Source organism: Mirounga leonina, unplaced genomic scaffold (genome assembly GCF_011800145.1).
Source record: "Mirounga leonina isolate KUSES-001 unplaced genomic scaffold, KU_Mleo_1.0 Mir_196, whole genome shotgun sequence".
Taxonomy (NCBI): domain Eukaryota; kingdom Metazoa; phylum Chordata; class Mammalia; order Carnivora; family Phocidae; genus Mirounga; species Mirounga leonina.
In genome coordinates, this window is record NW_023270493.1 from 55748 (window position 1) to 68125 (window position 12378).

General features: G+C 43.3%; 1 protein-coding gene across 1 annotated transcript in view; it reads right to left on the minus strand.

Annotated features, from left to right (window-relative positions):
• The window catches only part of LOC118024126 (acyl-coenzyme A synthetase ACSM2B, mitochondrial-like), a gene marked incomplete at its 5' end in the record, with an annotated part of 27671 nt that extends 15543 nt beyond the window's left edge, over positions 1-12128 (minus strand). Inside the window, 6 exon segments of the mRNA XM_035025689.1 lie at positions 218-298; positions 1477-1600; positions 1807-1886; positions 4050-4206; positions 10382-10525; positions 11788-12128. Of these exon segments, the coding sequence (XP_034881580.1) occupies positions 218-298; positions 1477-1600; positions 1807-1886; positions 4050-4206; positions 10382-10525; positions 11788-12128 (927 nt within the window).
• Between the last annotated feature and the right edge of the window lie 250 nt (positions 12129-12378).

Here is a 12378-nt window from a genome sequence, read left to right on the forward strand (position 1 = left end):
GTGATTAATGTAACATAATAAAAAAAAGGATATGATTAATTTTCTTTCATCTTTCCTCCCTCCCTCCCTTCTTTTCATCATTACCCTTCTTTTTTAAATATTATTTAAATATCTTTAATTTCCATGATTTTTCCTCAGTGAACAAGGTAATAAATAAATTCCTGAAAAATTAGTGCATTCCCTATTTTTCCCTCCCTCCTTAGAGCCCCTAACAAACCTGCACATCATAATGGGGAATAGCAGTTCCCAGGTAACCAGGTTTGATTTTCATGGTCTTGGAAACTCTGCAAGTGAGTCCCTGCAAAAGATTGGTAGACAGATTGGCAAACCTCAGGAGGGGTCACAGAAAAAAAACAAAAAAAGATTTAGCAGAGCAGAGCAGATCTTAACATAGTCCTGTTCCTGGCTTCCTCCAGTTTACTGGAACCCCTACCCTGGGGGTTGCACTACATTGTTTAGAAAGCATTCCAACTGACCCCTACCCAGGGAAAAGGATCTGACAGCCACATTTTAATCTATTTTGAGGGAGCTAAACTTTAATAAGGGTCCATAGACTACAAAAGTCCTTTAAAACAGTATGGGATTAAATTACTTCCCATAAGAGAGCTAGCTCTGCTTGAATCCTAAAATGAATCCTACAGAGATGCTGGTGTTTAAAGGAATATTCCCTAAACATGGCTTTTTCTGAAAGGCTAGAAGCCCTTGCCACACATCCACTGTCCTCACCCACATTTGCAAAGCTCTTCCCCATCACAGTGCTCTCATCCATAATCCCTCTCAGGAATCCTGCCAGGGGGACCCATTAGCGGTAAAGGGGTGTAGGATAAAAGAGTGGAGAGGAGGCCAGAGGTACTGAGTGTCACAGGTAAAAGGCAAGGTGGCTGGGGAAAATTTGCTGGGGAAACTATTCCTCAGGTTGTTTTGATAAAGCAGCAGAGTTTAGAGCAATACAAAGTAAATTTTGGGGGGCCCCAAGAGGGGGCCCCAAGAGTTCCAAGAAGACATCTCAGCAGGCAAGGTGGGGGGCTTACTGGGTTCTTCTCCCCATTCCTCACTTTAGTCTGAGCAGCTTAGGACAGAGTCTGACATGCTTGATGAATTTGGGTCTCTGCTAAAATGTTACCCCATTACAGAGGACTTTCCTGACAACCATTTTGGAAATACCAGTCCCTCATCCCACGTCACCTCATGTCACCTGCTTTACTTTCCTCCACAGAACATCTCACTGTCTGCCATGTCATGTATCTATTAGTTTACATCTCAGCCCCCCAATACCACTAGAACGTAATGTCCAGGAGAGGAGGAGCTCTGGCTACTTCGTTTCTGTTCAATTGTCAATACCTATTCCACAGCAGGTGCTCAATAAATGTTTATTGAATAAGTGCATGAATAAGTAGTGGCTCATGTTTTTATTATCAGAGAGCCTTTTGAAGCCCACCGGGTGCACCAGCCCATGGTTGCCGTAGGAGCAGGTACCGTTTCTGTCTGGCCATAGCACTCTCGGATGTCCAGTCCTGTCTGGGCCCTCCAGTTCTCCAAAGTGTCTGGAAGGAGGGTCTCTCCTCCACTGAAGCAGTTCTGGAGATGTGGGAACTTGTAACTGAAGGAGAGAAAGGAGGTAAATGTTCCCCCTGAGCCTCCCTGGAACAAAACCCTGTCCAGGCCTAAAGAGGATTCCAGGTACTTTAATGATGAGGGCAACCCATGCTTAACAGGTCAGAGAGACGAGCATATGTGTATGTGGTGGAGGCAGGAGGATGGACCAATAAACCCGGAGGCTCAAACCAACCCCCAAAGCCCCATCACCTAGAAAGATCCTGTTGTACCAACATCCGGTAAACAATGGGTGCTCCTACCATGCTGTTGATTGGATAGCTGGACAACACCTAGAGGGAGAGAGCTGGCTGACACCAACCACCAGATTAGGTGCTGAACTTATCAGCATACACAGTGGTTGCAAGCATGGGCCCTGGAGGTGGGCTCTGGATTTAAATCTTACCTTCTTTATTCTGTCTATTTCAGGCCAAATCCTCAAGCCAAAAATAACAAAGAAATAACCACCTATAATTACAGAGAAAGGGTCCAGGACTCATTTGGAACATTTTTGTCAAATCCTGGCTTACTGTTCCTGCCACTTTAATGACTCGCCCCCACTAACACACCTCTAGAATTATGTAAACCTCCAGTCACCAAGGGAAGGAGCTCAGTCAGTGTTACAAATTGGACATATGGTCTTGGTTAAGTCACTTAACCTTCCAGGACTAGCTTTGTTAACAGATTAATTCCAGCCCTATTTTCCTGAAGCTATTTTTGGGACATAATTCAGGTATAAAAGTGCTTTGAAAAGTTAAAAGCACCAGGGCACCTGGGTAGCTCAGTCAGTTAAGCAGCCGACTCTTGGTCTTGGCTCGGGTCATGATCTCAGGGTCCTTGGATCCAGCCCCTCATTGGGTTCCATATTCAGCAGGGCGTATGCTTGAGGATTCTCTCTCTCCCTCTCCCTTTGCCCTTCCCCTTGGTCACACATGCACACTCTCTCTCAAATAAATAAATCTTAAAGAAAAAACTCAGAAGTGCCTATAAACAATTCAGTAAAAGTGTTATTAAAAATAGGTACTACTGAATACTTGTCAGCCCTGTGCTATCTCATTGAATTCTCACGATAACCTCATGGAGTGTATATTAACACCCACATTTTAAGAAGGGAAAACTGTGAGTCAGAGGGTTAAATAATTTGCCCAAGGTCATACAACCAGCAGGGTGTGGAATCAGCATTTCTGGCCCATACTTTTAACTGTGATGCAACACCACCTCCATCCCATGTTTTGCTTTGTGCATAATTTATTACAAAGAGTGATTCAGGCAAAAATGTCTAGAAAAAAAAGCATTAACATTAGCACATCACACAATTATTTCCTCTAAGTGTCCTTTAAAAAAAAAAACTATTTTATTTATTTGTCAGAGAGAGAGAGAGCGCGCGCAAGCATGAAGACAAGCAGGGGGAGGGGCAGAGGGAGAAGCAGGCTCCCCGCTGAGCAAGGAGCCCAATGCGGGACTCTATCCCAGGACCCTGGGGATCATGACCTGAGCCGAAGGCAGATGCTTAACCATCTGAGCCACCCAGGTGTCCCTCCTCTGAGTGTTCATGATGAACTGGTATAAGTGATGAAAATTTTCTCATTTCCCTTATTGCTTTGCTTTACAGGAAGCCCAACAAACAATCGGCTACTCATTTGCTATACTTCTCCTTAATCCCCTTCATCCTACCCCCCTCAACCCACTGACATCTCCACCCTATATTTTCCTAATATGCTTTACAATTTTACATCTGTTTTCATGTTGCTGTTTTCCACTTGTATCATTTAATAAAAGCCACTTCAAATCCTTTTCAGAAGAAGGCACTTACTCTGTTTAAATTTGTTTAAAACAGAGAATGACGGAACCATCTGAAGAGAATCTCTTGAGAGAATCCAGACCATGCCTGACCTTTTGACCTTTAAGTATGCCAACCATGCCTCAGTTTGCTCCCAGGGTCTCTGGTGCCAGCCAAACAGAAGTCTGAGTGGGCCATCAACTGCTTCAGAGACCTGGAGGCCCCAGGACATTAATGGCCCATCTCCCCATCTATGTTGTAGAATCCAACACAGGGTGTGCATTTTCAAGCAAAGAAACCCATTTCCATTGCTTTGTTCCTCCAGGGTCATGTAACATGTACATTTTATTTAATGGCTGTCCCATGAAGTTCCACAGGAAAAAGTCTGATACTCAACACCAAAGCAAGAGCCCATTAAATATTTTGAGTGAATGAATGGCCAATGATAACTGCCTCCTAAATATATTCCTTTTAACTGTATATGGGTCTCTCTCCTTTCCTGGACCAGGAGCTCAAGGAGGGCAGGGACCATTTCCATCTTACTTACCAAATACTGTCCATCCATGTGGCAAGAGTTAGTAAATATTTGCTGAATTGAAAAGAAACTGAAATAAACCGGAGTGTGCAAACCTTGGGCTACCTCTGACCTTCTGGTGCAAACTGGATCCTGTCTTACCTTTACAATGACTACTGGGTCAAACTTTGGCAAGAGATGGATAAATGTGCATGCTCCTGCTGTCCAAGGTTCCAAAAATGAAGTCAAGATGTTCAGTATCCAAGCCGTGTCTGATATGGTCCACATTATGTCAGAGGCTTGCAGGTCTGTCCATATGCTGAGAATATAGAAGAAATACATGTACATACAAATACGTGAGTGCATGATGGGGTGGGCGGAGCACGAGCACGTATGGGGGGGTAGGGGTGGGTGTGCGCAAGTGTGTGTGTGTGTTTGTAGCACTTATACATAAGTATAAGCAGGCGGAGGGAAGGAGAGTTGTTCTAGCCGCATGTCCTATTTCAAGAAGGAGCGAGTATTCAGAAGCTGTAATCCCAGCTGACATGACCTAACTGATAATTGGGTCTCATTCTCATTTTATCCCCAGAACTTAATACAGTTTTTGGCATGAGGTAACCACCCAGAAAATGTTTACTAACAAAAGACATCTAAGTGAATATTCTAAAAAGTGGCCTTGCAACACCTCGGAGAAGAAAAGATGGCGGAGGAGTAGGGGACCCTATTTCAACTGGCCCCCGGAATTGAGCTGGATATCTACCAGACCATTCTGAGCCCATGAAATCAGCCTTAGATGTAAGAAGATCTGGATCTCTAAAAACAGAATATTGCAGGCAGTTGGTTTTGAGGTACGAAGCGGGGAGCCATGATTCTGCGGGCAGATATCAGATATCGGAGGATAAAAGGCAGTGGGAGGGAACCTGTCCATGGGGACCCTACACTGATGGTGAGCGACAGCCTCGTGCGCTGGGGATGGGGCACAGACTCGCAGACCAGTAGTGGGGGGGAAAGGACTTTAGGGCAGCCCCCGGGGGCGGAAACCCAGAGTGGCGGGGTCACGCATGCGAACTGGGAGCGGCTGGGGGTTTTAGAAGCACAAAGGGCAGAGACATGCCCCAACCTGGAGGCAGGACTGTGGGTGCTGCGGAGGGGCGCACAACCCAGACTGCTGCAGTTTATAGCAGCACGGACAGAAACGGAGACAGTGTGGCCTGAAGAGCTCACGGAAGAACAGAATGCGGTCTCTCTGCTCTGAGGCAGAGGGTTGGAAATGGTCTCTTCTGCTCTGACTCGCGGAAGAGACGCAGAAAGCCACCAGGGAAAGCCGCCAGAGAACAAAAGCCCCAAAAACTGATTCCTGCTGAGCCCATCCCCCGCCACAGGGGTCACGGCAACTCTGCCCAAACAGGGTTGCCTGAGTAACAGCGCGGCAGGCCCCTCCCCCAGAAGACAGGCTGGGAAAACAAGAGGCCAGCAACCCTAAGGTCCCAAGAAAACAGGTGCATCTTGCTTGGGTTCTGGTCAATAATTTGGACTCTATACATTCCCTCAACCACCCATCAACAGAATGACTAGGAGGAGGAAACCCCAAAATAGAAAAGACTCAGAGATTATGACTTATGCTGCAGATTTACAAATGAACGCAGATATAACCAAGATGTGGGAGATGGAATTCAGGCTAGCAATTGTGAAGACAATGGATAGAATGGAGAAATCAATTAATGGCAACAAAGAGTCTCTAAGGACAGAAATGAAAGCTGAACTGGCAGAACTTAAAAATGCTATCAATGAGATCCAATCCAATCTAGATAATCAAACAGCTAGGGTAAGTGAGGCAGAAGAACGAATAAGCGACCTGGAAGACAATATAATAGATAAAAAGGGAAAAGAGGAGGCTACTGAAAAACAACTCAGAATCTATGAAAATAGAATCAGAGAAATAAGTGACACCATGAAGCATTCCAATGTCAGCATAACTGGAATCCCGGAGGGAGTGGAGAGAGAGAGAGGACTAGAAGATGTATTTGACCAAATCGTAGCTGAGAACTTCCCTAATCTGGGGAGTGAAACAAATATTCATGTCCTAGAGGCAGAGAGGACCCATCCGAAGATCAACGAAAAGAGGCCAACACCCTGGCACGTAATAGTAAACTTGCAAATCTTAGAACCAAGGAAACCATCTTAAGGGCACTTAGGGGGAAGAGATTCCTTACGTACAGAGGGAGGAATATCAGAATAACGTCAGACCTATCCACAGAGACATGGCAAGCCAGAAAGGCCTGGCAAGACATATTCAGCCTACTAAATGAGAAGAACATGCAGCCAAGAATACTTTATCCAGCAAGGCTGTCATTTAGAATGGATGGAGAGATGCAGAGCTTCCGCGACTGGCAGAAACTGAAAGAATATGTGACCACTAAGCCCGTCCTGCAAGAAATATTAAGCGGCGTTCTATAAAAGGAGAAAGACCCCAAGAGTCATATACAACAGAAATTTACAGGGTCAATCTATAAAAACAACGTTTTCACAGGCAACATGATGACAATTAATTCATATCTTTCAATAATCACTCTCAACGTGAATGGCCTAAATGCTCCCATAAAACGGCACAGGGTTGCAGATTGGATAAAAAGACAGGACCCATCCATATGCTGCCTACAAGAGACTCATTTTGAACCTAAAGATACATCATCCAGACTGAAAGTGAAGGGATGGAGATCCACCTTCCATGCCAGCGGACCTCAAAAGAAAGCTAGGGTATGAGTTCTTATATCAGACAAATTAGATTTTAAACTAAAGTCTGTAATTAGAGACACAGAAGGACACTATATCATTCTTAAAGGGTCTATCCAACAAGAAGATCTAACAATTGTAAATATCTATGCCCCCAACATGGGAGCAGCCATCTACATAAGCAACTGTTAACCAAAATAAAGAGTCATATTGATAACAATACATTAATTGTAGGAGACCTCAATATTCCAATCTCAGGAAGGGACAGATCATCTAAGCAGAAAATCAACAAGGAAACAAGAGCTTTGAATGATATTTTGGACAAGATGGACCTCATAGATATTTAGAGAACATTCCACCCTAAAACTACAGAATACTCATTCTTCTCGAGCGCACATAAACTTTCTCCAGAATAGACCACATACTGGGTCACAAATAGGTCTCAACCGATATCAAAAGACTGAGATTATTCCCTGCATATTCTCAGATGGTAATGCTTTAAAATTGGAACTCAATCACAAGAAAAAATTTGGCAGAAATTCAAACACTTGGAAGCTAAAGACCACTCTGCTCAAGAATGTTTGGGTCAACCAGGAAATCAAAGAAGAACTTAAACAATTCATGGAAATCAATGAGAACGAAAACACATCGGTCCAAAACCTATGGGATACTGCGGTCCTAAGGGGGAAATTCATAGCCATCCAAGCCTCACTCAAAAAAATAGAAAAATCCTGAATTTACCAACTAACTCTACACCTTAAAGAACTAGAGAAAAAGCAACAAATGATGCCTGAGCCACGCATTAGAAGAGAAATAATTAAAATTAGAGCAGAAATCAATGAATTAGAAACCAGAAACACAGTAGATCAGATCAACGAAACTAGAAGCTGGTTCTTTGAAAAATTAATAAGATCGATAAACCACTGGCCAGACTTATCCAAAAGAAAAGAGAAAGGACCCAAATTAATAAAATTATGAATGAAAGGGGAGAGATCATGACTAACACCAAGGAAATAGAAACAATTATTAGAAATTATTATCAAGAACTATATGCCAATAAACTGAGCAACCTAGATGAAATGGAGGCCTTCCTGGAAACCTATAAGCTGCCAAGACTGAAACAGGAAGAAACTGACAACCTGAAGAGGCCAATAACCAGTAACAAGATTGAAGCAGTGATCAAAACCCTCCCAAAAAACAAGAGTCCAGGGCCTGATGGATTCCCTGGGGAATTCTACCAAACATTCAAAAAAGAAATAATACCTATTCTACTGAAGCTGTTTCAACAAATAGAAACAGAAGGAAAACTTCCAAACTCATTCTATGAGGCCAGCATTACCTTAATCCCCAAACCAGGCAAAGACCCCATCAAAAAGGAGAATTTCAGACTGATATCCCTGATGAATATGGATTCCAAAATCCTCAACAAAATCCTAGCTAATAGGATCCAACAATACATTAAAAGCATCATCCACCACGACGAAGTGGGATTTATCCCTGGGATGCAAGGGTGGTTCAATATTCACAAATCAATCAATGTGACAGAACACATTAATAAGAGGAAGGAGAAGAACCATATAGTCCTCTCAATTGATGCAGAAAAAGCATTTGACAAAATACAACATCCTTTCCTGATTAAAACTCTTCAGAGTATAGGGATAGAGGGAACATTCCTCAAGTTCATAAAATCCATCTATAAAAAACTCACAGCGGGTATCATTCTCAATGGGGAAAAGCTGAGAGCCTTTCCCTAAAGATCAGGAACACGACAAGGATGCCCACTCTCACCACTGTTGTTCAACATAGTACTAGAAGTCCTAGCAACAGCAATCAGACAACAAAACGAAATCAAAGGTATTCAAATTGGCAAAGAAGAAGTCAAACTCTCTCTTTTCGCAGACGACATGATAACCTATGTGGAAAATCCAAAAGACTCCACCCCCAAATTACTAGAACTCATCCAGCAATTCAGTAATGTGGCAGGATACAAAATCAATGCACAGAAATCAGTTGCTTTCTTATACACAAACAACGCAACTGTAGAAAGAGAAATTAGAGAAACGATTCCCTTTACAATAGCACCAAAAACCATAAGATACCTTGGAATAAACCTAACCAAAGAGGTAAAGGATCTATACTCTAGGAACTACAGAACACTCATGAAAGAAATTGAAGAAGACACAAAAAGATGGAAAAATATTCCATGCTCATGGATCGGAAGAATAAACATTGTTAAAATGTCTATGCTACCAAGAGCAATCTATACCTTCAATGCCATCCCAATCAAAATTCCAATGACATTTTTCAAAGTGCTGGAACAAACAATCCTAAAATTTGTATGGAATCAGAAAAGACCCTGAATCACCAAGGAAATGTTGAAAAAGAAAAACAAAGCTGGGGGCATCATGTTGCCTGATTTCAAGCTATATTACAAAGCAGTGATCACTAAGACAGCATGGTACTGGCATAAAAACAAACATATAGACCAATGGAAGAGAATAGAGAGCCCAGATATGGACCCTCAACTCTATGGTCAAATAATCTTCGACAAAGCAGGAAAAAACATGCAATGGAAAAAAGACAGTCTCTTCAATAAATGGTGCGGGAAAATTGGACAGCCACATGCAGAAGAATGAAACTCGACCATTCTCTAACACCATTCACAAAGATAAACACAAAATGGATGAAAGACCTTAATGTGAGACAGGAATCCATCAGAATCCTAGAGGAAAACATAGGCAGTAACCTCTTTGACATCGTCCACAGCAACTTCTTTCAAGATACATCTCCAAAAACTAGTGAAACAAAAGCAAAAATGAACTTTTGGGACTTCATCAAGATAAAAAGCTTCTGCACAGCAAAGGAAACAGTCAACAAAACAAAGAGGCAACCCACAGAATGGGAGAAGATATTTGCAAATGACGCTACAGATAAAGGGCTGGTATCCAAGATCTATAAAGAACTTCTCAAACTCAACACCCAAAAAACAAATAATCAAGTCAAAAAATGGGCAGAAGACCATGAACAGACACTTCTCTGAAGAAGACATACAAATGGCTAACAGACACAGGAAAAAATGTTCATCATCATTAGCCATCAGGGAAATTCAAATCAAAACCACATTGAGATACCACCTTACACCAGTCAGAATGGCAAAAATGGACAGGGAGAGAAACAACAAATGTTGGAGAGGTTGTGGAGAAAGGGGAACCCTCTTACACTGTTGGTGGGAATGCAAGTTGGTACAGCCACTTTGGAAAACAGTGTGGAGATTCCTAAAAAATTTAAAAATAGAGCTACCCTATGACCCAGCAATTGCACTCCTGGGTATTTACCCCAAAGACACAGATGTAGTGAAAAGAAGGGCCATATGCACCCTAATGTTCATAGCAGCAATGTCTGCAATAGCCAAACTGTGGAAAGAGCCGAGATGCCCTTCAACAGATGAATGGATAAACAAGATGTGGTCCATATATGGACTGGAAGGGGAAATGCACATAGACCTTGTGCTAATCCTATTAGACACATGGCTCAAAGCACTGAAGAGGTTTAGAGATCCCAAGTTATCTGGAACAAAAATGTCCCACCAAAGGTCACTCGATACCCAGCTTGCTAAGCCATGCTCCCTCTTGCCCGGCTTCCCAACTGTCTTTCTCAGAAGCAGCAGATGGTAGCCCATGCAAAGAGAACTGGACTTGAGCTCAGAAAAGTCTCAAGCCCTGGTCATGTAGTTTTCTGTAGAGAGAAAGGGTTTCTCTTACCCAGCATCCATCTTGGCCTTGATGCCCAGGCTTGAGTGGGAGTGTTCTGCCATCTTGGGAAGGCCACTAGTCCCACTGGTGAAGTAGATGGCAGCTGCTTCTTGGCTTCCAGTCTCTACACAGCAATGAGTGGTAGATGCTTCTCTGACAAAGACACAGACTGTCACATTCTCAGATCTCCCTAGGACACTAGATGTCCCGGCGACTCATCTTTTCCCATCTTCCCTCATGCTGGCAAGTCAGCCAACCCACTTCAGAAGGGGTGCTTATGAATGATTAAGATCAAGGGATTCTGAGTCAGTCACACCTGGGCTCAAAACCCACTCAGATTTGGCACTTGATGTGACTTCAGACTATTTATTTCACTTCTTTGAGTTTCACTTTCTGTATCTGTGAAATGTCATCAATAATATCCATCTCATAGAGTTACTGAGAAAATTAACTGTAACACAAAGAAAATGAGCAACTTGCTTGGCAAAAACTCCATAAATGTTAACCTGATTGTTGTTGGGAGCCCTCACAGGATACCAGTTAATAGTAGGTGCTCATTTAGTATCAGTTTTCACAATACAACCTCCTCTATTCCCTTGACTTCCCTCTCTTGAACATCTCCTCTAGTGTCCCAATTTCAAGTCTTTCAAAGCTGGTTGCATGTTGTCAACTTCTCTGACAGTTATCTTAAAGACCATGACATTAGAAAAAGCTTTTGTTCTCCTTAGGGGTTTCTTAAGGTCTGTGTCTCTAATGGAGGGAGTCCAGACATGTGACAGGAAATGCATTCTTACAGCCAAGCCTGCCATACACTGCTGGAAGGACTAATAGAGTCCTCTGCTTTAGAAGCCTAGCTTAGAGATACAGAGGGTGAGAGGAGGATATTTACTATATCATCCTCTGCATTTTACCTCAGATGCTCTTGGCCTCACCTCTGATTCCTGCCAGGTTTGCAGTAAACAGCTCTGGGCATTTCAATCCACTTGGTGGTGCTTCTGGTGTGGACTATGGCTGATTCACTTTGTGCCCCAGGATTTCTCTGTTGCCATGATGGCATGGGACTCTGAGCCTGATCTGCATGTATGCATATGCAGCCTGGAAGTATGGGGTAGATGATACCCACCCCCATACAACCGTCCACCAATGGGGATCAGAGGCTGATGGCTCAAAGATTGTCAGTCCTTCAGTGGATAATGCTGAGAGGCATTCTGTGAGGTCCCTGCAGATCAAGCCCACTTATCGCATGCAGTGACTCAGTAATAAACTCTTAAATTAGCTTTTCCTTCATCCCTGCTTCACACTACCCCGTCCCACACTCTGCTCGCTGGAGCTCCCAAATAAAGCACATACACATAAGTGGTTTGTTCAGTTTCCACTTTTGGTGAAAACACAGGCTGAGACATGTAGAAACTCACCGTAGTAGTGTCTTAAAGTCCAGCCACCCATCCCGGCTTTTCTCAGATACGAGTAGCTTCATTTTCAGAGAAGGGCAGTCAGAGGCCACAGTGTCCACTACCTGGGCCACTTCATCCCCAGCCACGATGGCCCTGGCTTTAGACACCTGCAGCCTATAGAGAATGTCCTTGGCTTTCATTTGGATAGTCCCGGGCATGAAGACGAGGCCTAGAGAAGCCAAATGTCTTAGAGAGAACTGGGAGGGATGATTATCTTCTTCCCTAGAAAAGCTTGATGTAATCAACCAGTGGGGAGCAAATGGGGGAAGATGAGTTGAGGAAGGGATGACCAATGGAGAATATCAGTAGCAAGGCACCAAAGATTAGAGAGTGATTTGAACACCAATTTCCTGGGTGTGTGAGAACTGTAAGGGGTCAACCAGGACTAAGGAGAGAAAATGAGTTGCCTGATGTCATGCCATGGACAGTCTAAGTGCCTCCCACACACACAGTGCCCTACGGAAGTTTCACGTATCCAAAGACTTTCATACGCTAATTAAACTACGGAAAGGCTCTTAGAATTTCTCCATCTTGAAACACAGGTCCTGCTCT